This window comes from Corvus moneduloides, chromosome Z, assembly GCF_009650955.1.
Source record: "Corvus moneduloides isolate bCorMon1 chromosome Z, bCorMon1.pri, whole genome shotgun sequence".
Lineage (NCBI taxonomy): Eukaryota > Metazoa > Chordata > Aves > Passeriformes > Corvidae > Corvus > Corvus moneduloides.
In genome coordinates this window covers 68,742,201-68,767,328 of record NC_045511.1, presented here as the reverse complement: position 1 = coordinate 68,767,328, position 25,128 = coordinate 68,742,201, and the positions used below count along the sequence as shown (strand labels likewise).

Sequence of the window (25,128 nt, the reverse complement as noted above, 5' to 3'; positions counted from 1 at the left end):
TACTTCTAGTTGAGGCAGAAAGGGCAATGGCATTTGCAGGCAAAACCAGAGGAGGAGTGGGGCAGCCAAAACATCCTGTGCAGATGCAGGTGTTCAGCTGTGACTCGAGAGCACTGGGGTTCCTGCCACTTGGATTTGTATCCCTAAGTGCAATCTCTGGCTGGAGGAGAGTCTTGCTCAACTGAGAAAGCAGAAAGATCAGTGAGGGTGCTCTGAAAGTCTCGTCTGATGCAGAGCTGTCAGCCACTGTGAGGTGAGAGCAGCCCAGTACTGCCTGGGCCAGAGCCCCAGCAGAGCCCTGGCAGAGCCCAGAGCAGCCTGAGGCTCGGCAGAGGCCGGCTGGCAGGAGGCCCTTGTAGCTGCAAGAGGCAGCAGCGTGGCGCTGGGTGCCTCTTCCTGGGAGCGGGCAAATCCTCCCGCCTCAGAGCCAAAGCGGCAGCTGGCTGCTCCCGAGGGAAGCGTAGCCGTGCTGGGCCCAGCGCAGACTGGTGCCATTGGCCGTCTGGAGGCGGCCCAGGAGGAGAGAAAGGCAAAAGGCAGCCGAGGGCTGGTGCCCCGGCTGAGGATTGCTGCTCTTCTGCCGGCTGCCCTGGAAGGCCTGGGGAAGGTTAGCAGTGTGTGCAGCAGCCTGGGCACAGCGGGAGGGAGCCGGGCTGCTCCGCAGGCTCCAGCACAGGGCAGCGTCCTTCGGGCACGGCAGTTCTGCCGGGGCACCGAGGCCAGCGGGAGGCAGCGACAGCTCCTCAGGTCAGATCCGCAGGAGCCAGTGCCTCACACAGCTCGGGGAGGAAGCGCCTGCAATCCTGGAGTTCTGCACTGAGTCAGAGCAAAGGTGTGAAATGCAGAGCGTTCTGCAGAAATATTCGGGGGCACCAGGCCAGCCTGCTTTGTGCTCTCTGGTGCACAGCAAGCACTGCACAATGCAGCTCTGCCTTGCTGGCAGAGAGGGAACTGGGGACGTGCCTGAGGCTTATGCCTGACTAGTGAACTGATTTGGAAGGGAGCAGAACAATTTCAGTAGGCAATCTGTGTTTTCTTTATTCCTTTCTGAAAGACAGACACAACGTGGCTTCACTCAGCGAAAGCACAGCCTTTTTTTGCTGTATTTTAGGACAACTCAGGCGAGACCTTCAAAACAGCAACTGAAGCAACTCCCACCCAGTGAGCAAAAGAACCCAAAATCCCCCACATCCTTCTGCTGTAGATCTTGATGTTTTGGGCTGCTCCTGCAAAGGGCTAAGCAGCCTTTAAGGTGCAAAGAGCCTTCTTGTCCTGCCAGCAGGGCCAAAAGGATGCTTGGGCTGTTCTGGAATCAGGCCATGAGCTTGTTTGCCTTTGGCTTCTTGTTTTGTTGCAGCCCCTCTGTGGCAAATGTCCATAACCCTGCCAGCTGACCGAGCCTTGCTCACTCTGTCCATCCCAGTGCCTCTGGCAGAGGCAGCAGATGGAAGCCTCTTCTGCCGCAAAGAGAACTTGTTTGCAATGCTGTAGTGATCCCCAAGTCCATACAATGCTGCACCAAATGATTAGACCCTTCACTCTTCAGTACCTTCTTACTGATCCTGCCTAAGGTGGTTCTACTGAACTTCAGCCAGGGCTCACACCCCTCTTGCAGGGCTGTTCTTCCTCTCAGTAATAATGGCTCAGCTGTCTCTTGCTGATGTATTGCTGACCAAAGGCCAGTATCTTCCACACCCTTTATAGAAGGCATTTACCTTAGATCTCCAAATCTTGCATGCATGCCTGCATGCGTGAAAAAAACCCAACACAAACCTTTAGGAGAATCAAGGTGCAAAAGCAGATTTCATTTATCAAACCCACAGCAACTGCATTGAAATGGGGGTCTATGAGCCTTTCTTTAGAATTTTCTCAATCATGGCTTCAGAGGAACTTTTGAGAGATAACTATGCTGCCCCAAGTCCAGATTACTTGGCAAGCAGTAGTTAGTCATCCATACAGCATTCCAGCAATTGTGTAGCATTTTATCCAGATCACTGGTCCCTGGACATTGCATCCAGCTTCTGATTTATGTCTCCCCACTCCTCTTCCATGTTCTGAGCCAGGAGCAATAGCATTTCAGTACAACACATTTCACAGTGATGCCTCACTTCTATTCCATTTATTCTCCCATGGAAGATTCCTTGCTCTTTTTTCCCTGCCACCAACGGGGATCTGCAGTCCCTGCCAGGCGCTGCTCGTTGTGGGTTCTCAAGACAGAGGCGATGCTCTGGTGCGCCTGGCGCAGGTGACCCCTGGCGCCGAGGAGGGACCGATGCTCTGCGCTGCAGCGGATACGGCGGCGAACCCGGCGGTGCCATCGCCTCGTTGGGAGCCCGAGCGGTGCCCATCCCCAGGCAGGGCTGTGCTCTCACCGCCGCCGGTGCTGCCCAGCAGTGCTCTCCACGTGCCGCCGGCTCCGGACCCGTCCCCGCAGCCGCGCTCCCCCGAAACGCGCTGACCCGCGCCCGGCCCTGGCCTGGCTGCAGGACGCCCTGATCCCGGGCTCTCCCGGTTCCCAGCCCGGCTGCAGTGATGCCTTATGAGGCCTCCTAGACACAGAGACTGGACAGAAGTGAAAGAATAAAATAGGTATTTATTTGAAAGGCCTTCAAAGGTACACCCTGGGAGCCAGAGGCTATTGCCAAAATGGACCCCAAGATGGACGACAGGTCACGAGTTCTTTATAGGTTTGGTTCATTTGCATATCAGGGTTAATTCTCCAATTAAAGTTTCAGTTCAATGATGGAATTTCCCCTCCGCTGGCTCCCCTTAGAAGCTCTTTGGGTTATACTTTTAGGTCTAGGACAGTCGGGGTGACCTTGGAGAGCAGGCCCGGAGAGGCTTTGTTATGTCTACCCAGCCCAAGTGGGCAGAAATTAGCAAGCTACAAGAAACCTCAGAGTTACACTCTAAGCAGTACAGAATCCGGAAAATATAAAAGTTAAAACCTAGGCATCAGCAGGACTCCCCGATCCCGGGCTCTCCCGGTTCCCAGCCCGGCTCTTCTCCCAGAGTTCTCTCCCCTTTCCCGGGCTCTCTCCGCTCTACCCGGCTCCCCCCTCTCTCGGGATCTCCCCCCGTTCCCAGGTTCTCCCCCGTCTCCCAGGCTCGCCCCTCTCTCTCGGGTTTTTCCCGGTCCCGAGCTACCTCCTGTCCCAGGCTCCCCCCTTTCCCGGGCTTTTCTCCATCCCGGAGTACCCCAGGGCTTGTCTCCGTCTCCTGGGATCTCCCTCTCTCCCGATCACTCCTCCCTCTTCCAGCATCTCCCCCCTCTCCCGGGCTCTGCCCTCTTCGAGGGCTACTGTTACAAACGACCCCGATGCGGAGTGGATGTGAGTTATTAAAATTTACCGAGAACGCAAAAACAAAAAAAAAAATTCGCAAAGCCAAAGGGCAGCGCTGGGAGCTCGGCTGGCTGCCCGCGGCTCGTTCAGGAAACGGCGGCTCGGCCTTTTACAGCCTCGCGGCTGATGCACAGCAATCCCTGGCTTTGCACGGCCACGGCCCCGTCAATCTTCTGCGAGCCCGCGCTTTTCTGGCTCTGAGGCGATCGCGGTTTGCATGGCCAGGGCTCTCACTGCTCTCACGGTGCTGCTCCCGAAGTCTGGCCGGCAACAGCTCGCTCCCCGCAGAACGGGCACTGTCACACAAAACTCACCCAACCCCCACCAAACCAAACGTGTGCAATCAAAGCCACCCCAGCAACATCAATCCTTTAACATGTATCTTATACCCTTGATATTTCCAACGGATAATATCATAATACCCAACATTAGAATCCCTTATATAATTTATAATAAAATTCGTAATTAATACAACATATGGCGAAAGCCAACCTTCAAAAATTATTCATAACAATCCCCCCTCTTATACTTGACACTTCATTTGGCTTGAGCTCTATATTGTATTAGTCCATATCTTCTGGTGGTCTTCTTTTTTATCAAGCTTTTTATATTATCCTTCCCATCAATCAGTTTAAAACAAAACATACCAACACTTTAACTTGGGTATGGGCTATTAGGTAAAACCCCTGGATGTTCTGTAGTGTGGATAATGCTTCCAGTAGGGATCTGCCTGCGAGTCCAAACAAGTGAAAGGTGGAAAAAGCACCAGAGGTCCAGTAGGACTCCTACTTCCACAGCCATGGCCTATGGGGTTGCCACCCATGGCTGGCTCCTGTTACGATCCAGTTTTAAGCTTCTTAGAAATGCCTCTGCCCGAATTAAGGGGCAAACGAGACCATATGACAATAGTAAGGGGTTTATTTGATGGTAAATATGATAGAGCGAGAGAGCGAAACAGCGAGAGAGTGAAACAGCAAAACAGCGAAAGGGAGAGAGCAAGAGAGCAAGAAAGAAAAGAAAGAAAGAAAGAAGGTGGTGGGGACAGAAAGAGCGACAGGGACAGAATAAGGGAAGTATCACCACTCCGTGGATCCCAATGTTGTTCGTTGATCCTCTCCAGCTGGTCTCTTGGTGGCGAAGGTGCCCCCAGAAGGCACAGAGTCCCAAGGGTGTACATGCTCAGGCTGGGTGGGCACGTCCGGCCATGTCCCCCTGGGGTGGGGTCAGTCTCTCACGGCAGACTCTGGGTCTGTTGCATCCCGTGCAGCCCTGTGGGGCCAAGCCTCTCACGTGAACGTCCTGTGCATGTGGCCGTGGGGTTGGGGGTTCCACAGCTGGGCCAGTTTGTGTAATTGGAGGATGGGTGCTCACTGCCTCTCACCAGAGGTTGCACCATGCACCCAAAACCTCCTCCTCCCCCCTCGGTTGGGAGGAGTCTGTGTAAACCTGGCTTCTGTGAGCTGTGCTCTCCTCCCACCCCAAACTCAGCCGGGGATAGCTGCAGCTGCTGGCTTTGGCCTTTTGTGGATGCATTCCTTTCCCTCAGCCTGAAATGATTAAACAATGCCCTTTATCTAATCAACAGTTCGACTTTCAGTTCAAAGTCCCACTCTTCAGGGAAGCTTCTTCAGTTGTAGCTTCTTTATAATGAGCAAAACTTTATATCAGTGTTTGAGGCATGAACTATTTTCAGTCTCTGACAGCCACCCTGTGACTCAAACATTGTAATAAATGTCTCTTTCCTAGAGGTCTTCTTCACTTTATGGGTTGTCATGGAGGTGAGGAGAGGTAACAGGAGAAAGGATAGAAACAGCAGAAGCAGTAACGCAAGTAATCTTACCGTGTCCAACAGTTTGAAATGTCAAAATGTAAATTCAGTTGTAATCATCAATTCAATTTTCATTAGTCAGTGCCCCCACGCCGTGAATCCCAGGAATCAGTGTTTTTTAATGCGTAGTGGGTGTGAGAGATATCACAATATTGTATCTCTTAGATGGTGGTTCAATATGTTTTGAAATTAGTTACAGAATTGTGCAGCGGGTCTTCATTTTTAAATTCCACAGAAGTGTATCCTCAACAGGTCCATGTATTAACATGTCTTAATCAGCTGAGTTTCAAGAGGATTTCTAGCTCTTGTAGGATAATTTATTAACTTTGCATCCTGGAATAAATGGTGTGAAAAACGAGGCTCACTCTCCTGTTAGAATTTAAAGAGTTTAATAGAAAGACAATAAGAGACACATAAAATAAAGCAAAGGGATAACGGCCGGGTGCCTTGGCGCTCTGCCAAGAGCACACCTGATGCTCAAGGTTAGTCCTTTTTATACCATTTTTACTGTCTGTTCTCTATTCATATTAAAACTTTTCCAGGAATTGATCTGCATGGCCACTCCTTGGTTCTGCCTTTTTAGAGCATGCGTAGTCTTCGGCCTTGTGGTTTTATGTCTTTTGATTCTTGAGGTTGGGCCCGCTAGGTAAGAGTTGATGGTAGGGGTGGACCTCTTAATTCTCCAGTCAGGGCTGATTGCAGCTTTGGGCCTCTTTGCCCCTCCGGCAGAGCGGTGATAAGGGCTCTCAGACTCTCCTGGACGCCCGTTCTCCGGGTGGAGTAGCCTTTGGGCCCTTTTGTTCTCTGGACAAAGTGTTGATTAGCAGCTTCTCGGGCCTCATCCTCTGCTCGCTTGGAGGTTCTCTTACTTGCTCACACTTGCTAACATTCTTGCTAAAATGAGAGAAAACTACATCCACACAGCAAAAGCATTTCTAACATTATATAATATCTACCGTAATACTTTGCGAGAAGCCAATAGTATAATATATGTTTATAACAATGGGAATGGATTTGTCAAGGATGCGTGTTTTCTGCTTAACTGCATTCACATATAGTTAGAAGAATTTCATTGGTAATATTCCTACTCTGCTGGACAATTCTATGCATTATGAAGGATTAGTTTTTATGATCCAAAATTAACACACAAAACATTTTCCCACAAAATGTTCTCATGCAAACATATCCTTACATCAGGACTATGCTTTTCAGGAGACAGGTTATAGCACTCTTGTAATTTAATCTTGACACAAAATAGAAACTTATTATTGGTGGGATTAGAAATGAAATTAATTCCCTTTTAAACTTAGTTGTATCATCTCAAGTAGCTTTTTTCTTTTGAAATTCAGTGAGCAAATTGCTCTCATCACATTCTGCACCTGCAAGGGAGAAGCATGTGCATTGCAGAATGTGCTGCAGTCACTACACTGATTGGCATAAATAGGAGAAGTGAGGCAAAGTTAAAATACTCTTTTAGGACATAGGGCAGGAAATTCAACAGCCCATTAGTTTGAGACCTGGTAGAAGGCTTTTTTGTATTTTATTCATGTCCTATTTGCAGTCCATGGCTACCCCTCCAGATTTAGGAAGGGGGATTCAGTCATTTCTCATGTAACTTTTGCTTGTGTTTTTTAAGACTCTTTAATTCACTAGTTAGTAAATCCGAAAAATTTAGCCAAATGATAATAATTTTGAAGCCTTCCGAGGCAGAACTTGTATGATTTCAAATATGTATAAATTCTTATACCAGCTCTCAGGATAAAATTGGTTGAGACAAATTATACATCCATAAGACCTTAGCTACAACATTTTTTTCAGTAAAAAGACAAAACAAGTCAGACAAAAATCAGGCTTAAGAATATGTAGAATACTTCGACTAATATTTGATTTCCTAGCAAGTCACTTGCAATGAAAACACAAACAAATTACAAACATTAACAAACTGAAAATGCAAGCAAGTCTAATGACACTTTAAATTTCACTGGTTTTCATGCAGTTCCATCTCATGTCTTGGTAGGTTCCTATAACAAGAAAGTGAATTTGCTGCTTACAGTTTTTCTGCTCCCAAACTGTTTTCCTTATCTTCAACGCAGGGATGTTTGTCATTGCTAGAAAAAAAAAAAAAAAAAAGACAAGAAACAAACTTCCCTGGCAAAACCTTTCAGAGTGAAACAAGTTGCTAATTGCATTAATTCATTTAGGTGAAGTTTGAGCTTTTATTCTATGAAGTGCTCATTGGACCACTTTTGTTGTTTCCCATAGGATTTCAGAGGGGTTTCCTCCAATTGATTGTTCAGGGGAGGGAGCGAGACTGCTTTCAAAAGTTTTGCAAGAGTTGCAGTCTGTGAATCAGGCACTTGAGTTGCTCTTTTTTTTCCAGGGTTTTAGTAGGTTTCTGTTTTTCGCCCTGGAGCAGTTTGCCTTACCAGATTGCTCATTTTGTTCCAGTGATTATCGAGTTTGGCAGCAAGCAATGCCACTGCCTAAAGCCTTTTTTGATAACCAATCACTTTTTTGGTAATCAATCATCTTTTTAGTAACCAATTGCTCCGTATCCCAATTTTTTTGTACCAAGTCCACCCCAGGGGGAGAGAGACGACTAACAAAGTAACGCGGCTGCAGGGGGCGCTCCGGAGCGAGCTCGGGGAGCACGCGGCAATGGTGCCTTGGGGTCCCGGCAAGGGATGGAACAAAGGCTTCACAAACCCCTGGACAGCCGATCCCGGTGTCTGGCCGGACCCTCAGGAACAGTAGGCTGGAACAGCAGGGATGAGCACAAATCCTGTGTGGCATATGAGATGGATCCAAATGGGGAACTCCCCAGAGGTCTGGGCAGGCAGGGCAAGCACGGCTACAATGTAGTGAAGGCTCGAAGCAATGGCGGGGGCAGGGCGGCCACAGCCAGGTTCCCAGCGCGGTAGGGAAGGTGGGCTTTGGGATCCCGGGGCTTCTCCAGCAGAAGGAAAAGCGGCCGAAGAAAGCAGCCTTCCTCTCTGTCCAAATGCCAGAGACCAACTGCCCACACACCCAGGTGAAACAAAAAGGATAGCCAGCTCTTTTGTTTTTCTGAAGTACCCAGCCATTTGTCCCCCTAGCAACACAAATGGGGAAAATTCCTTTAACAGAAAAAAAACCCAGGAGAGCTCCTAAAACCCCAACATTATCCACCCCGAATTTTTCCCATACTAACATGTTACAGGAAACTTAACCCTTTTAACCATATAAATACATGCATTACCCAAATTATATACATATATACATGGTGATACTGATACAAGTACAGAGCCATGGGTAGTTCACCCTAAAACAAGGTCCCCTTGAGGTAAGCATTGGGTCTCTCCATCCTTTTGCATCACCCACCAGGTGCAACCTGGTCCCTGAGCGAAGACAACCCCACAGATGGGTTTGTCTTTGCTCGAGGCAGAATTAACCTAAACAGTTTTTCCAAGCATACCTCTCATGTGCACCACTGGAACCTTATCTCCATCTGTTGTTTGTAGGGGTTCGCATTGGGCAGGGCCTGCTTGGCTGGTGGAGCCTCGAGTGTTAACTAACCAGGTGGCTCTTGCTAAATGCACCTCCCAGTTTTTGAAAGTCCCCCCACCCAGTGCCTTCAAGGTGGTTTTAAGCAGTCCATTACACCGCTCAACCTTCCCAGCTGCTGGTGCATGGTAAGGGATGTGGTACACCCACTCAATGCCATGTTCTCTAGCCCAGGTGTTTATAAGGCTGTTCTTGAAATGAGTCCCATTGTCAGACTCGATTCTCTCAGGGGTGCCATGCCTCCAAAGGACTTGCTTTTCCAGGCCCAGGATGGTGTTCCGGGCAGTAGCATGAGGCACAGGATAGGTCTCCAGCCACCCAGTGGTGGCTTCTACCATTGTGAGCACACAGCGCTTGCCTTGGCGGGTTTGAGGCAGTGTGATGTAATCAATCTGCCAGGCCTCCCCATACTTGTATTTGGACCATCGCCCACCATACCACAGAGGCTTCACCCGCTTGGCCTGCTTGATCGCAGCGCATGTCTCACAATCATGGATAACCTGGGAGATACTGTCCATGGTTAGATCCACCCCTCGGTCTTGTGCCCACCTATAGGTGGCATCTCTGCCCTGATGACCTGAGGCATCATAGGCCCATTGAGCTAGGAACAACTCCCCCTTATGTTGCCAATCCAAGTCTGTCTGGGACACCTCTATTTTCGCAGCCTGATCTACCTGTTTGTTGTTACGATGTTCTTCATTAGCCCGGCTCTTGGGGATGTGAGCATCTACATGACGGACCTTCACGGATAGCTTCTCTACCCGAGTGGCAATGTCTTTCCACTCTTCAGCAGCCCAGATTGGTTTTCCTCTGCGCTGCCAGTTTGCCTTATTCCACCTTTCCAGCCAACCCCACAGAGCATTGGCTACCATCCATGAATCAGTGTAGAGGTAGAGCTTTGGCCACTTCTCTCTTTCAGCAATGTCAGGAGCTAATTGGATGGCTTTGAGTTCAGCAAATTGGCTCGATCCACCTTCTCCTTCAGTAGCCTGTGCAACTTGTCGTGTGGGGCTCCATACAGCGGCTTTCCATTTCCGGCTAGCGCCCACAATTCGGCAGGAACCATCAGTGAAGAGGGCATATTGTCTTTCACTCTCTGGTAGCTTGTTATATGGTGGGGCTTCTTCGGCACGTGTCACCTGCTCCTCTTCTTCTTCAGAAGATAACCCAAAAGTCTCACCTTCCGATCCCAGGGCGACTTGGGTTTGCAATTCAGGCGCGCTGCGTGATGAGGGCAATCCATTTGCTCCAAGTAGCGTCGGTGGCATGATGTGTGGAAGGAACCTTTCCTTTGAATATCCACCCCAGCACCGGTAGTCGGGGTGCCAGGAGGAGTTGTGCCTCTGTGCGATTACTTCTGAGGCAGCCTGGACTCCTTCATAAGCTGCCAAGATCTCTTTCTCTGTGGGAGTGTAGTTGGCTTGGGACCCTCTGTAGCTTCGGCTCCAGAATCCCAGTGGTCAGCCCCGAGTCTCACCAGGCACCTTCTGCCAGAGGCTCCAGGACAGACCATTGTTCCCGGCTGCAGAGTAGAGCACATTCTTCACCTCTGGTCCTGTCCTGACTGGGCCAAGGGCTATGGCGTGAGTGATTTCCTGCTTGATCTGGGTGAAGGTTTGCTGCTGTTCAGGGCCGCAGTGGAAATCATTCTTCTTGCGGGTAACCAGGTAGAGAGGGCTCACGATCTGGCTGTACTTGGGAATGTGCATTCTCCAGAAACCTATGGCACCTAGGAAAGCTTGTGTTTCCTTCTTGCTGGTCGGTGGAGACATTGCTGTGATCTTATTGATGACCTCAGTGGGAATCTGACGTCGTCCATCTTGCCACTTCATTCCCAGGAACTGGATCTCTCGGGCAAGTCCCTTGACTTTGCTCTTCTTGATGGTGAATCCAGCTTCCAGGAGAATTTGGATGATTCTCTCTCCTTTCTCAAATACCTCCAATGCCGTGTTTCCCCACACAATGGTGTCATCAATGTACTGCAGATGTTCTGGAGCCTCACCCTTTTCTGGTGCAGTCTGGATCAGTCCATGACAGATGGTGGGACTGTGCTTCCACCCCTGGGGCAGTCGGTTCCAGGTGTACTGCACGCCCCTCCAGGTGAAAGCAAACTGAGGCCTGCACTCTGCTGCCAGAGGAATGGAGAAGAATGCATTGGCAATGTCAATAGTGGCGTACCACTTCGCTGCTTTGGACTCCAGCTCATACTGGAGCTCCAACATGTCCGGCACGGCAGCGCTCAGCGGTGGAGTCACTTCATTCAGGGCACGATAGTCCACAGTCAATCTCCATTCCCCATCAGACTTGCGCACAGGCCAGATGGGGCTGTTGAAGGGTGAGTGGGTCTTGCTGACCACCCCTTGACTCTCCAGCTCGCGGATCATCTTGTGGATGGGGATCACAGCATCTCGATTTGTCCGATACTGCCGGCGGTGCACTGTCGAGGTGGCAATTGGCACTCGTTGCTCTTCCACTTTCAGGAGCCCAACTGCAGAAGGATTCTCTGATAGTCCAGGCAGGGTGTTCAATTGCCTAATGCCCTCTGCCTCCACAGCAGCAATCCCAAATGCCCACCTGAGTCCTTTCAGGTCTTTGTAATAGCCATTCCAGAGGAAGTCTATGCCCAGAATACACGGGGCCTCTGGGCCGGTCACAATCGGATGCTTTTGCCACTCCTTCCCAGTCAGGCTCACCTCAGCTTCCAAAAGGGTCAACTGCTGTGATCCCCCGGTCACCCCAGCGATGGATACAGGTTCTGCCCCCACATGTCCCGATGGCATTAAAGTACACTGTGCCCCAGTATCAACCAATGCATCATATTTTTGTGGCTCTGATGTGCCAGGCCATCGGATCCACACCGTCCAGAAAACCCGGTTCTCCCGTGCCTCTTCCTGGCTAGAGGCAGGGCCCCTCTAGCCCTGGTTATCATTCTTTCCCTCGGCATACATGCTAGAGGTCCCTTCAAGGAGATCCGACATATCATCCTCCCATCTGTAATACCTGGCAGCTCGGTCACGGGAGGCTGAGGCTACCTTCACCTTAGCGGAACCCCCTCGGTTAGTGCCTCCCTCCTTGAGTTCACGCACCCGCGCTGCCAGGGCAGAGGTGGGTTTCCCATCCCACCTTCTCATGTCTTCCCCATGCTTGCACAGAAAAAGCCACAGCTCAGCTCGTGGGGTGTACCCTCTCTCTCTAGCAGGGGGACGATGGGCTCTGACTTGGGGGCCTGTGACTCACACTGGTGCCACACTGACCTTCCTCATCTCCTCCCTCATCTCCTCCCTCATTTCCTTCCTCATCTCCTTCATCTGCTCTTTGAGGTCCTGGACCACAGCAGAGACATGAGCTTTCAGCCGACCATTGACCATACTGTCATAATTCCTGAGCTTGTTGGTGACAGAGCCCACTGTTTCTCGGTTATTGTCAGCATCAATCGTTGCAATGAAGGTGGTGTATTGTGATGGCCCTAGCCTTGCCAGGTTCCACATCATCTGTCCTGTGCACCTGACCTTGTCGGGGTCATTATCATGCTGTCCATCCTTCCCAAAGAGTACCTCTAATACTGCCACCTCTCTTAGCTGCTGGATCCCTTCCTCAAGTGTCTTCCACTGCATTCTATGATGGTACTCCTGCATTCTTTCTTTATGAATGAACCTTTCTCTCACACTCATTAAGAGCTGCTCCCAGAGAGAAAGGGGTCCTGGCTCCCTCACAAATATCTGGTCCTCACCTGGGTCCTGGGTCAACGATCCCAGATACCTTGCCTCACCACTATCCAGTTGCACACTTGTGCCCATAAGGTCCTAAACCCGAAGCAGCCAGGCTGTATAAGGCTCACGCCCCCTTCACACAATGTCTTCTTGCATACTACAGAGACTGTCATACGACAGGGACTCAGTGATGATTTCCGGCTCTGGCTCTCCTGCTGGTTGTGAGGGCTCTGGTTCCCCGTCATCATTAACTGGTTGTACTGATTTGGTCTTATACTTCCTCCTTTGCACAGGGGCGACTGCTGCTGGCTGTGGTTGTCCTTGTGGTTCAGCTGAAACCTGGACGGTTGTAACATCCATGGGTTCCACTGCTGCACCATCGGACTCACCCTCTTTGGGGCAGGGAGAGGGTTTTTCACTAGCTGAGGAGGTGTATTCCCTTAGCACTTGGCATATCCCCTGGTGCACCTGGCCCATCTCCTGGCACATCTCCTGCATCCCTTTCACCAGTACCCCCACCTCGTTCGCGTAGTCCATTTCTGAGGTGGGCTGTTGGGCAGTATCAGGCTGTGGGGCAGGGTCAGGCTGTGGGGCAGGATCTCTAGTGTCTGGGGCTGTGTCAGGTTCTGGGCCGGGATCAGGCTCTGGGGTAGGATCTCTAGTCTCTGGGGCCGGTGTCTGGGTAGTTATCCAAGCCAATCTCAACTTATCCCTGAGCGCTAAATAGAGTAGGCCTACCAGCACCAGTTGGTTAGTACTCAGAGGGAATCTAAACCCTTCAAAAATTGGTGGGGTGGGCCCAAAGAACTGGTTGAGGGGTTGGGAGAAAACTTCTCCTGGTGTCGCTTCCTTACAGAAGGTACCATTTTTAACATAACCCCAAAAACATGCACTTACTGTGTGATAGCCCTTTATCCATCTACCCACATTCCGGAGGAAGTTAAAAACCCATGAATTCCTCACCTTCTCGACTCATAGCACAAACTGGATAACAGCAATGGTAGCATTAGTCAGAGGGCCCATATTCAAGTAAGGAGCTGCAAAGGGGAAGAATATAGCCACGACCACCTGCCACCCGAACCAGGGTAAACTAGACCACATAGTGCTGCCTAACAAGGTTCCTATATCCAGCACACAAAATTAAGTTATCCAGGAACTGTTGTTCCTTTTTCATCTCTCTCTCTTAATGCCCTCAGGCCCCACATTGGGTGCCAAGATCTGTCTTGGTTTGAAAGACGGGTGTCTGCTAAGGAAGGCAGAAGCCTCCCTTGGAATGGCAGATGCAACCCCCTTCTCTCTGAGTTATTATAATTTTGAAATCAAGGGGCTTTTAGGCAAAGATGTGGAAAATAGGAATAACAGTTCTTTACTATTATATATAAAACCAGTCAAACAAAACAACAGTAACTATGGCAGTAACAGCAATCACAAACCCAGTGCCAGCCCTCTCGGCTGTCGGGCCCTTTCCCCTCAGGTGCAGTTCCGCTCGCAGCCGGCAGGGGCGCTGGCGGCTCCCGGTGAGCAGGGCAGGTGCGATGGTTCCCCCGCGGCTGCAGGGGGCGCTCCGGAGCGAGCTCGGGGAGCACGCGGCAATGGCGGCCTGGGATCCCGGGAAGGGATGGGACAAAGGCTTCACAAACCCCTGGGCAGCCGATCCTGGTGTCCGGCCGGACCCTCGGGAACAGCAGGCTGGAATGGCAGGGACGAGCACAAATCCTGTGTGGCAGACGAGATAGATCCAAATGGGGAACCCCCTGGAGGTCTGGGCAGGCAGGGTGAGCACGGCTACAACGTAGCGAAGGCTCGAAGCAACAGCGGGGGCAGGGTGGCCACAGCCAGGCTCCCAGTGGGGCAGGGAAGGTGGGCTTTGGGATCCCGGGGCTTCTCCAGCAGGAGGAAAAGCGGCCGAAGAAAGCAGCCTCCTTCTCTGGCATCTGAACGATGGAGACAGATTGCCCACACACCCAGATGAAACAAAAAGGATAGCCAGCTCTTTTGTTTTTCTGAAGTACCCAGCCATTTGTCCCCCTAGCAACACAAATGGGGAAAATTCCTTTAACAGAAAGAAACAAAAAACCAAGAGAGTTCCTAAAACCCCAACACTCAGTATTAAAGGCCAAAGACTTCGGAAAGAATGATGACTTATGTCACAGAAGCTGTGTAATGACATCACTACACATTTGTCACCTTCTGCACTTTCTCTGCAGGAGAAAAACCTGCTCACATCACTGCATGAGTGAACAAACCAACAGAAACTTCCTGTTCAGGGAAGACTGAGGCCAGAAGCAGACAAAAGCACACCAACTGAGAATCCAAAGTAGTGGGTTTTGGTACCTGGGCCAAGATCTCAGTAAATGGGATAACAGGGCCAAGAAAGAAAAGCAGGAACAACAGCTAGACCTGAGATAAGGATCAGGATCAGAGCAGAGCCCCAGAAGAGGCCAGAGTTTCGGGTCCAGAGTTCCCTGTTCTGCTTGCTATTAGAAATCTCCACTCTGCCTGCTGGTTAGGAAGCTGTGCATGGCACGGATCTGTTTCCCACAAGTTCAGTAGCCTTTGTTAAAGTTGTGCAGATGGTCTTTATGGGGGCCAATCCCTCTAAGCCAGCACAAAACAAAGGACCTGAAGGGGGAATAGGGCTGCATACACTTTCTGCAGATTGAGTTTCACTCATTTATAGGAGAGAGGATCAAGGCAGCAAAAATTAGCAGTCCCAAAGATACCATTCTCTGGTTTCTCTTGATACGCAAGCTTGATATCCAGTGCAAAAGATTAAGGGGGGAATGATCTGCCTTTTTTATCTGTACAAATGAGATATACAGGCTTGTCCAGTGTAAATAAAACCATGAAGCAGTTGCTGATTTGTTCCAATTTCTCTGAATTATTACATTCTGCAGATTAATAAGAAAGATGCATATTTTATGTGCAGGGAGAAGAGAAAATTGTCTGTGTAATTGTTTCCACATGAATCAGGGGGATGGGAAGCAGGAGAATTAGTTTGTTAGGAACAATGCATCCAGCTTGGTCAGCATACCAGGGCAGGAAGAAAAGATAAGAGACCACTGATAAGGGCAGAGAAAGTCTCAGACAGACATCCTGCGCTCAACCCAAAACTAGCTCAAACCAGTCTCGAAGCTTAAACCCAGGCCAGGGGTACAAAAGAGCATGCATAGGGAAGAAAGGTGAAAAGTTCAGGATGATGAAGACTCCTGACTTCATCAAAAAGACCCTCGGAAGACCCCTACCAAAGCCACCGAACCACACTGCGCAAGCGCAACACGGATGTAAATGACTTTTGGGTTCATTATAATACGAAGCGAGGCTGGGCAGGGCTAGGTGATGAATATGTATAGGCGTGTTGGGAAACTTAATGAATATGGAACTTGTAACCCTGTAAATACCGAGCTGAATGCAGCTGTCGGCACGTATGGCTTTGGAGGAGCGATCCCCCGTGCGTCCCAGCTAGAAATAAACATACCTACTTTACTACTTCTTTAGTAGTGGAGTTCTGTCCGCTCTTCATTTGGCGAGCAGCCAGGAGAACCTCTGTCCGGCTGCAGGATCGGCTGAGGAGCGGACATCCTAGGCGCGCCCCAGGGCTTTCCTGGAGGATCTCCGCCCCTCGGCTCGCTCACTGCGGCGGACAGACAACGACCTGGAACTGCGGATAAACGGTGTGTTTTGCATTTAGGGTGCCTGTAAGTCGTACGCGTGGCCAGGGCTGCTGGTAAGCCGCGAGGAGACGTCCCGCGTTCAGCGCAGTCCCTGTGAGGGTAAAGGTGGGGCTTGCAAGCAACCCGCTACTGCAGCCGGCAAGGGGGAATCGCCGACCGATAGAGCGGCCGCTAGCGATCCTGGGAGCGGATCGGGTGATTCCAAGGGGGGGGGTCCCACCGGAACTTGTTACCGTGTCAGAAAATACAAGTGGGACCCTGAAACTGTTACAAGCGAGTGTTGCGAACATTTTTGCTACTAGTAGCTGCTTTGAATATTGTTGTGTTGCTTATATGTCTATGTGGATATTGGTTGTTGTCAGACTGCTTTTATGTGTGTAGATGTGTATTAGGTCGCCTATTCGTTTGTAAAACGGGAGCGTGCGTGTTGCCGTGTGTCGTTTGAGAGTGTGATACTGAGACATTTGTTTGGGGGAGTGCTTGCTTGTTGAATTTAGAGTCGTGGCTGGGAGAACCTCTGCAAAGGATTAGTGGCAGAGAATTTAGAGTTTGAAAGAGTACGTGGAATAACTTGTTTTTGTGGATGTGTCAGAACCTTTTATTCAACGGGAGGATGGCAGGTCGCATGGGTATTAATACAGGGTAAAGTTTGTACGAGGAGGTGATACTGCTCTTCTGCCAGACGGCAGAGCCTGTGTTCTCAGTGCTATTAAGCTGATTTTGAGCCTGAGATTTTAAAGGTTGTGTGTGGGAAGTCGCATTTGGTACCTGAGATTTAGGAATTTCGGGAAGAAATTGGGAAAGAACTGAGAGAGAGTGTGGAAAAGGGGGATTTCAAGCAGCAGCAAGGCAGGCTTGGCAGAAGGCACAAGAGAATTTATAAAGAGTAACTTATACACTATACAGGTGACCCGGAGGGGGTGGCACAGTATGGGAACCAGACAAAGTAAAGAAATCCCCAGAGCAAGCCCGCTGGGCTGTATTCTGGTACATTGGAAGGAGATAGTAGGAGCTGGAGGCACAGAAAATAAAAGAACCCTTATAAAATATTGTACCCAGTGGTGGCCACTGTATAAATTAGAAAATGAAGCCAAATGGCCATCTAATGGAACTTTAGATTATAATACCTTGCTTCAGTTAATGCTGTTTCTGAGGCGGGAAGGTAAATGGGAAGAAGTTTCCTACGCTGACGCATTTTTTTCTCTCCGAAAACACCCTGAATGGCAGAGAGATTGTGGAATCAAACCTCCCAGTGATCCTATGGTGTTAGCTCTGGAAAAAGAAAATAATAAGGGCCGAAGAAGAATCAAACGATGCTGCTCGTCATGCAGCATCGGCCAGAGATGCACAAGGTCAGACAAAGTCTATCAAGCAGCAGCTCAGGGACAAGATGATGATGAATTAACCGATTTGCTTAAGCCTCCCCTTAGGAGACAGGAAGAGGATGCGGACTCGGAAGGAACACCAACGCCAACCTCCTCTCCCCCGGGCAGTCCTGTCTCGTCCCAAACCAGGAAACAGGTACTGATGGCACCTCTGAGAGAGGCAGTGGCACCTGATGGGAATACAGTGTTAATTAGAGTACCTTTCTCTACTGCTGACCTAGATGCATGGTATAACGTTGCCAAAAATTACCAAAGTGATCCAGTAGGTACTGCTGAGCGCTTGTGACTTATAATTAAACAGCATAATCCAGATTGGGCTGATATACAATTACTAGTGGGTGGACTACCAGAGACAGAAAGACAGCTAGTTTTGAAAACAGCTCGAGACTTAGCAGAGGACTATTACAAAACACAACAATTAGATGTAAAAGATTACTTCCCACTCCAGGAACCACACTGGAACCCGAATAGAACAGCTGAATTAAAGAAATTAAAAGGTTATCAAGAATGGATAGCAAAAGGGGTGGAAAGAGCTATTCCCAAGACCCTAAACTGGTCAGCTTTGTACGCAATAAGACAGAGTCCTTCCGAGTCACCATCCGAATTCCTGGATCGTCTGAGGGATGCAATGCGCCGTAACACATCGCTGGATCCTGAGACCGAGGTAGGGCTACAACAGCTGGTATCTTTGTTTCTAGGACAATCCACAGGAGATATCAGACGTAAATTGCAGAAACTTCAGGGGCCAGAAGGGAGGAACCTGGAAACTCTATTGGATGCAGCTTGGAAGGTATTCAGTAATCGAGAAGAAAGTTACAAGCAAGGGATGAGGAAATTAGTAGCAGTAGTAAAAGAAGGGAATAGAGAAAAGCTTAGACAAGGACCCCCCAGACGAGGACCTCCCAGACAAGGCCCACCCTGGCTAGGTAGAGACCAATGCACGATTTGTGGGAGGTTTGGTCATTGGAAAAACGAGTGCCCAGAAAGAAGACAAGAAGACCACCAGAACAAGGGAAACCGAGGAAGGGGGAGGGTGGTTGCACACGTGAAAGAAGATTGAAGAGGACCGGGGGATTCCACCCTAGCAGATCCACTGGTTATAATGAAGCTAGGGGACAAGGAAAAAGAAATAGAATTTTTGGTGGATACAGGGGCAACATATTCAGTTTTAAATAAAGCTTTAATGCCTGTGGGGGATGACTATATTGTGGTACATGGAGCAACTGGCCAATCTGAAAAAGCTTATTTTTTTAAACCATTAAAATATAAAATTGGGAAACAATGGGGTATTCGCAAGTTTTTATATTTACCCAATTCTCCAAAGGCTCTCTTGGGAAGAGATTTATTAGAACAATTACAAGCAACCATTATTTTTAGGAATGGGGAAGTTGTTCTGGAGATAAATGACCAACAGTATGTAGAAATACTGAGCCTAATATTAACAACCAAAGACCCTGTAGAGGAAATCAGGGAAGAGATAATGGAGCAAGTGTTCCCAGGAGTCTGGGCCACAGATGTACCTGGAAGAGCCAAAAATGCAACCCCAATACAGATCAAACTCAAAGAAGAGAGACAACCAGTTAGAATTAAACAGTACCCCCTTAAAAGGGAAGACAGGGAAGGAATTGGCCCGATAATTGAAAAATTCTTGCAGTTGGGATTACTAAAAGAGTGCCAGTCTGATTTCAATACTCCTATCTTGCCTGTCCGTAAACCTGATGGGTCTTACTGGGTGGTACAGGATTTACGGGCTGTTAACGAGATAACTGAGGACCTCTATCCTGTGGTGGCAAACCCTTACACTCTGTTAACATGTTTAACACCAGAGCTAACTTGGTTTACCGTTTTAGATCTAAAGGATGCCTTCTTTTGCCTCCCTCTCCATGAAGCCAGCCAGAAAATTTTGCATTCGAATGGGAAAGCCCTAAGAGTGGGTGCAAAACCCAGCTCACATGGACGGTGTTGCCTCAGGGATTTAAGAACAGCCCCACCCTGTTTGGAGAACAGCTCGCAAAAGACGTAGAGTCCTGAGAAGCCCCACCAGGAGAAGGGAAGCTATTGCAGTACGTGGATGATCTCCTAATAGCTACCCAAACAGAGGAAGCTTGCACAGCCTGGACGGTAAGCCTCTTAAACTTCCTGGGACTCCAAGGGTACAGGGTATCCAAGAAAAAGGCTCAGGTGGTGAAACGAAAAGTGATCTACCTGGGCTATGAAGTCAGTGCTGGGCAACGAACTTTGAGGCAAGATGGCAAAGAAGCGATATGCCAAACCCCGAAACCCCAGACAGTGAAAGAGTTACGGACTTTTCTGGGCATGACAGGGTGGTGCAGACTGTGGATTTACAATTATGGGCTGCTCGTGAAACCACTATATGAACTCATTACAAAGGAAAGCAGAGCTCTCCAGTGGACAAAGGAGGCCACGCGGGCCTTCAGCCAGCTGAAGAATGCCCTCATGTCAGCTCCAGCTCTAGGACTTCCAGATGTGAGTAAGCCATTCTTTCTATTTTCCCATGAGAAGCAAGGGATCGCCCTGGGAATACTAGCACAAGACCTGGGCCCATACCAATGGGCAGTTGCCTATTTCTCTAAGCTGCGAGATGCAGCAGCCAAAGGATGGCCTGGGTGCCTCAGAGCTGTTGCAGCAGTTGTGTTAAACATCTAGGAAGCACGCAAATTCACCTTGGGCCAGAGAACGACTGTGCTGGTGTCCCACACGGTGCCCGCGGTGCTGGAAGTGAAAGGTGGGCACTGGCTCTCCCCACAAAGGTTCCTGAAATATCAAGGCATCATGGTAGAACAAGATGATGTGGAAATAGTGGTAACTAACATTGTCAACCCAGCTTCCTTTCTCAGCGGAAATCAAGGGGAACTGGTACGCCATGATTGCCTGGAGACTATCGAAGCTACCTACTCCAGCCGCCCGGATCTAAAGGATACCCCTTTAGACAACACAGAGACCTGGTTTACTGATGGAAGCAGCTACATCATCAGTGGAAAGCGGCATGCTGGGTACAGTTACCACCTGCCGCGAGGTGATAGAATCCGGACCCCTGCCAACAAACACCTCTGTGCAGAAGGCTGAAATAATCGCCCTAACCCGTGCCTTAGAGATGGCAAAAGGAAAGAAAATAAACATCTATACAGACTCAAGGTATGCCTTTGGAGTTGTGCACACACACGGGGCCATTTGGAAAGAAAGAGGACTGTTAAATTCGCATGGAAAGAACATCAAACATGCACAAGAAATAATGCAGCTGTTAGAAGCAGTCCAGCTACCTGAGAAGGTAGCAGTCATGCACATAAGGGCGCATCAAAAGGTGAGCTCAGAATTGGAAGAAGGAAATGAACTGGCGGACAGAGAGGCAAAAGAGGCAGCAAAAGGTGAGGTAACAATAACTGGAGCCTTGATCCCAGATGGACAACTTTCCCTAGAGAGTAAGCCAACATAAAAGACAGGATATTGATTAAAGATGAAAGGGGAACATTTAACCAAGAGGGATGGGCTATCAATGCAGAAAGAAAAGTAGTTATTCCCTCTCATTTGCTATGGGCCGTAGTTAGAGAAGAACACCAGAAAACACACTGGGGAACAAATGCCTTATATAACTACTTAATTGGGAAAATTGTCGCTAGAAACTTATACGAAACTGTTGTGCAAGTAACTGGACAGTGCAACCTTTGCCTCCAGACTAACCCCAGAAACACCCCCAAACCAAAAATGGGCCAGATTGGGAGAGGCCATGGGCCTGGACAGCAGTGGCAAATTGATTTCACAGAACTTCCAAGAAAAGGAGGGGTACCGATATTTATTAGTGCTAACAGATACTTTTTCAGGATGGCCAGAAGCTTTTCCTACCAAGACCACTAAGGCTCGAGAAGTAACCAAGGTGTTACTACAAGAAATAATACCGCGCTTCGGAGTTCCAGCCACAATGTCCTCAGATAGGGGACCACATTTTATTTCAAGGGTGGTACAACAAACCAGCCGACATTTAGGCATAGATTGGGAACTCCACACTCCATACCACCCGCAGTCGAGTGGCCAAGTAGAGAAAATGAATCATTTGATTAAACAGCAAATTGTGAGATTAGGGCAAGAAGCTAACCTACCCTGGCCCCAATCTCTTCCACTTGTGTTGTTACGAATTCGGACCAAGCCCAGAATTAAAGAAAAGTTAAGTCCCTTTGAAATACTCTATGGGAGACCATATGGGGTACAGAAAGGCATATCTACCCAAATAGGGGAAGAGACGCTAACCATCTACATGATTGCCTTAGGTAAACAGCTTAGAGAAATTGGAAAACACGTGGCTGGAACCCGAAGTCGAGGTTTGGACAGTCCTGTACATGACATTCAGCCTGGAGATTATGTATATGTTAAGTCTCTCACAGAAAAGACTCTGGAACCACAGTGGGAAGGACCATTCCAGGTGCTCCTCACCACTTACACCGCGATTAAGATCAGAGAACAGAGTACCTGGATTCACCATACCCAAGTAAAGAAGGCTTCAAAGGCCCCTTGGAAAGTGACCCCTGGGGATGATAAACTGAAATTGAAGTTCACCCGAACAAAATGAAAATGTCAGGGTGGCACGCAAGTATAACCCAGAAAATTGTTTTTCTCACAGTTATAATTGTAACCTTCAGCTGAGAAGTTATTCATAGGAGAGAGGACATATGGTCCCAAGCCTTTATGCGGGTTACTGGACTCATGAGGAGATATTCTGATTTAAAAGATTTAAACCTGTTGACTGCAGTCATGCACGGAAACCAAGTGTATACAAAGCAAGAATAGAAAAAACAAAGAACTTAGCAGCTCCAAGGGACTGTAGGAGAAAAAATCAAGATAGGGTGCCGAACGGTTAATGAGACTACTCATAGAAAAGCAACCCAAATCAGTGTCTCAACTACTCCTACAGACAAACACCATGAGATCTGTAGTTATTCAAGTGAAGCAGATTGTTGGTATAATTTTACATTGGTACAGACTGTGGAAGTGGTTTGTCTTTGGGGCCAAGACAGCAATGGACTCTCATTCAAATTCCAGATAAATGCCATGGCTAGGCCTACTACCCACTCTGACAATCAGATCCAAACCCAGGTCACATTACTTAAGTCTGAGCCAAAAGTTTATGAGATTGGCCCTTATGTAGTGAGGAACACAGGCCAGCAATTACTGCTGTTTAATCCAGAATGGTCTCTTAAGCGTGTAGAACTACTAATGCAAATTAACATTTCTGAAATCCAACCAGCCTGCTCCCCTTTAATTCAAACATCCCTTGAAGGATGGACGGCCTGGCTGCAGAAGCAAACACCCCTCCAAGGCAGAATGCGGAGAGACCTGACTGGCATGCTGGGAACAGGACTGGCAGTCATAAATGGGATTGATTCAGAGATACTGATGAACAAACTGGCCACAGCGACCAGTGACCTGACCAAATTAAAACAGCCCCTACAATCCTCCCTCTTAGCATTAGGAAACAGCCAGTGGCAAGTCTCAAAAATACTCCCAGACCTAGCAAAACTCAGCAACCTGGACCACGAACTGATATTAAACACACTTGGCACAGCTCAAGACAACGTCTCATTAGCCCTTAGCTGCATACAAGCTCAATTATGGATGCAGTCCACAGCTTCCTTAATCATAAGAAAAGGTAATGAAGGTGTATTTCCTATTGAAATCCGAGAGGCTGTTTGGAACAATGCTACTAAATTAGAAAGAAAGCTCCAATCCTGGTGGACCTTGGTAAATTTCACCTATGACCCAATGACTAACATAGCTACCGCCTTCGTGCTTACGATACGGAATGCCACAGTTTATGTAATTCATCCTATTGTTGCATTGGGACTAAACCATAAAGGGACAGTTTTTTACCCCTCCGAACATAGAGTATGGGCTCGGATGGTAGGAGAAAACTGGCAAACAGTGAATTTACAATCTTGCATCACACGGGAACAACAAGGATTTATCTGTGAAAGTAATACACTTGATGCCAGAGACATATGTCTTGATGCAGAACAAGGCATTTGTCACTTTGAGATCCACCCAGACACTTCACCAAAAACTGTACTTGTATATATTGGTCAAGGCTGTGTATGCTTAAGAACTATCTGCACTTCTATGATAATAGATGACAATGTTATTAATGTAACTGCCATGAATCACTCTAATTTTTGTATTTGTAATTTTGCCAAAATTGTTGGGTGTAACTTTTCGTATTTAGCACCAGTTGTGTCCCATCAATTAATAAGGTCCAACTACACCATTTACCATGAATTGCTACCCACACCTATTGGGATGGACCTAACATTAATAAAGCAATTAGTGAAACATCAGGACCTAATGGAGATTTTAAGGGAAATCCAAAGAAATGGGGAAAAGACCTTAATCACCGTCCATTATGACTCACAAGAAATCAGCAGAATCTTGCAAAGAGTAAAACAAGACGCAAGCCATAACTGGTGGGACTCGCTTTTCGGGTGGTCACCTACCGCAACAGGCATCCTAAATACGTTATGTCACCCCATCATTGTCTTACTAACCTTGGTTAGTGTCTGCCTCGTGCTGTCTATCACGTTACTAATTTGGAACTATAGAGTACTCAAAAGGCTATCAGTTCTAACTACTTTGTCAAATGCACACGGAAAAACATTAAGGGATGCCTACCAAAAAATTCATTAGAAAAAGAATTTAAGTATTAGTAAAAGAATTTACTAACTTTTTAGAAAAGGGGGGACTGAATCAGGGGGATGGGAAGCAGGAGAATTAGTTTGTTAGGAACAATGCATCCAGCTTGGTCAGCATACCAGGGCAGGAAGAAAAGATAAGAGACCACTGATAAGGGCAGAGGGAGTCTCAGACAGACATCCTGCGCTCAACCCAAAACTAGCTCAAACCAGTCTCGAAGCTTAAACCCAGGCCAGGGGTACAAAAGAGCATGCATAGGGAAGAAAGGTGAAAAGTTCAGGATGATGAAGACTCCTGACTTCATCAAAAAGACCCTCGGAAGACCCCTACCAAAGCCACCGAACCACACTGCGCAAGCGCAACGCGGATGTAAATGACTTTTGGGTTCATTATAATATGAAGCGAGGCTGAGCGGGGGCTAGGTGATGAATATGTATAGACGTGTTGCGAAACTTAATGAATATGGAACTTGTAACCCTGTAAATACCAAGCTGAATGCAGCTGTCGGCACGCATGATTTTGGAGGAGCGATCCCCCGTGCGTCCCAGCGCTGGAAATAAACATACCTACTTTACTACTTCTTTAGTAGTGGAGTTCTGTCTGCTCTTCACACAGACCATTGTGTTAATATACCTTCAGGGATTCCTGAAAACTTGTAAGGGCCGAACAAAAAACAGTCAGGCTGACTAACAACAGTCCCAGGGCCAAGTAATCTTGTTCCACTCATACCAACAGTCCATCTCACGGGGCTATCACAGGTGTTCCCTGCCTCATTGTTAAGGATTTACAGAGACAGTGGGATGAGAAATTTCTCACTTCCCTGTCAGCACAAGAAACACACCACTAGATGGCATTCAAAGCATGAGCCATAAATTTCACTGCCGTCTTGCCAGGATTTCCTTGATCTCGTTAGTAATAAGTTAAGGGAAGCCATTATACACCCAGAAGACC

General features: G+C 48.3%; 2 protein-coding genes across 2 annotated transcripts in view; one reads left to right on the top strand and one right to left on the bottom strand.

The window, feature by feature from the left end:
• Window positions 1-25,128, bottom strand: part of LOC116437867 (T-cell activation Rho GTPase-activating protein-like) — a 633,784-nt gene that overhangs the window by 39,819 nt on the left and 568,837 nt on the right. The window lies entirely within an intron of this gene.
• On the top strand, window positions 16,466-18,544 carry NCR3LG1 (natural killer cell cytotoxicity receptor 3 ligand 1). Its single transcript, XM_032097129.1, has 2 exons — window positions 16,466-17,620; window positions 17,933-18,544. The coding sequence occupies exons 1-2, from the start codon at window positions 17,030-17,032 to the stop codon at window positions 18,542-18,544; spliced, it is 1,203 nt and encodes a 400-aa protein (XP_031953020.1). The 5' UTR covers window positions 16,466-17,029.

What these genes read in the sequence shown, in the direction of transcription:
- NCR3LG1 (XM_032097129.1), top strand. Translation starts at nt 17,030, where the DNA reads ATGGGAACCAGACAAAGTAAAGAAATCCCCAGAGCAAGCCCGCTGGGC. An exon ending in CGTCCCAAACCAGGAAACAG is followed by an intron (nt 17,621 to 17,932) that starts GTACTGATGGCA and finishes TTCCCACTCCAG; the next exon opens with GAACCACACTGGAACCCGAA.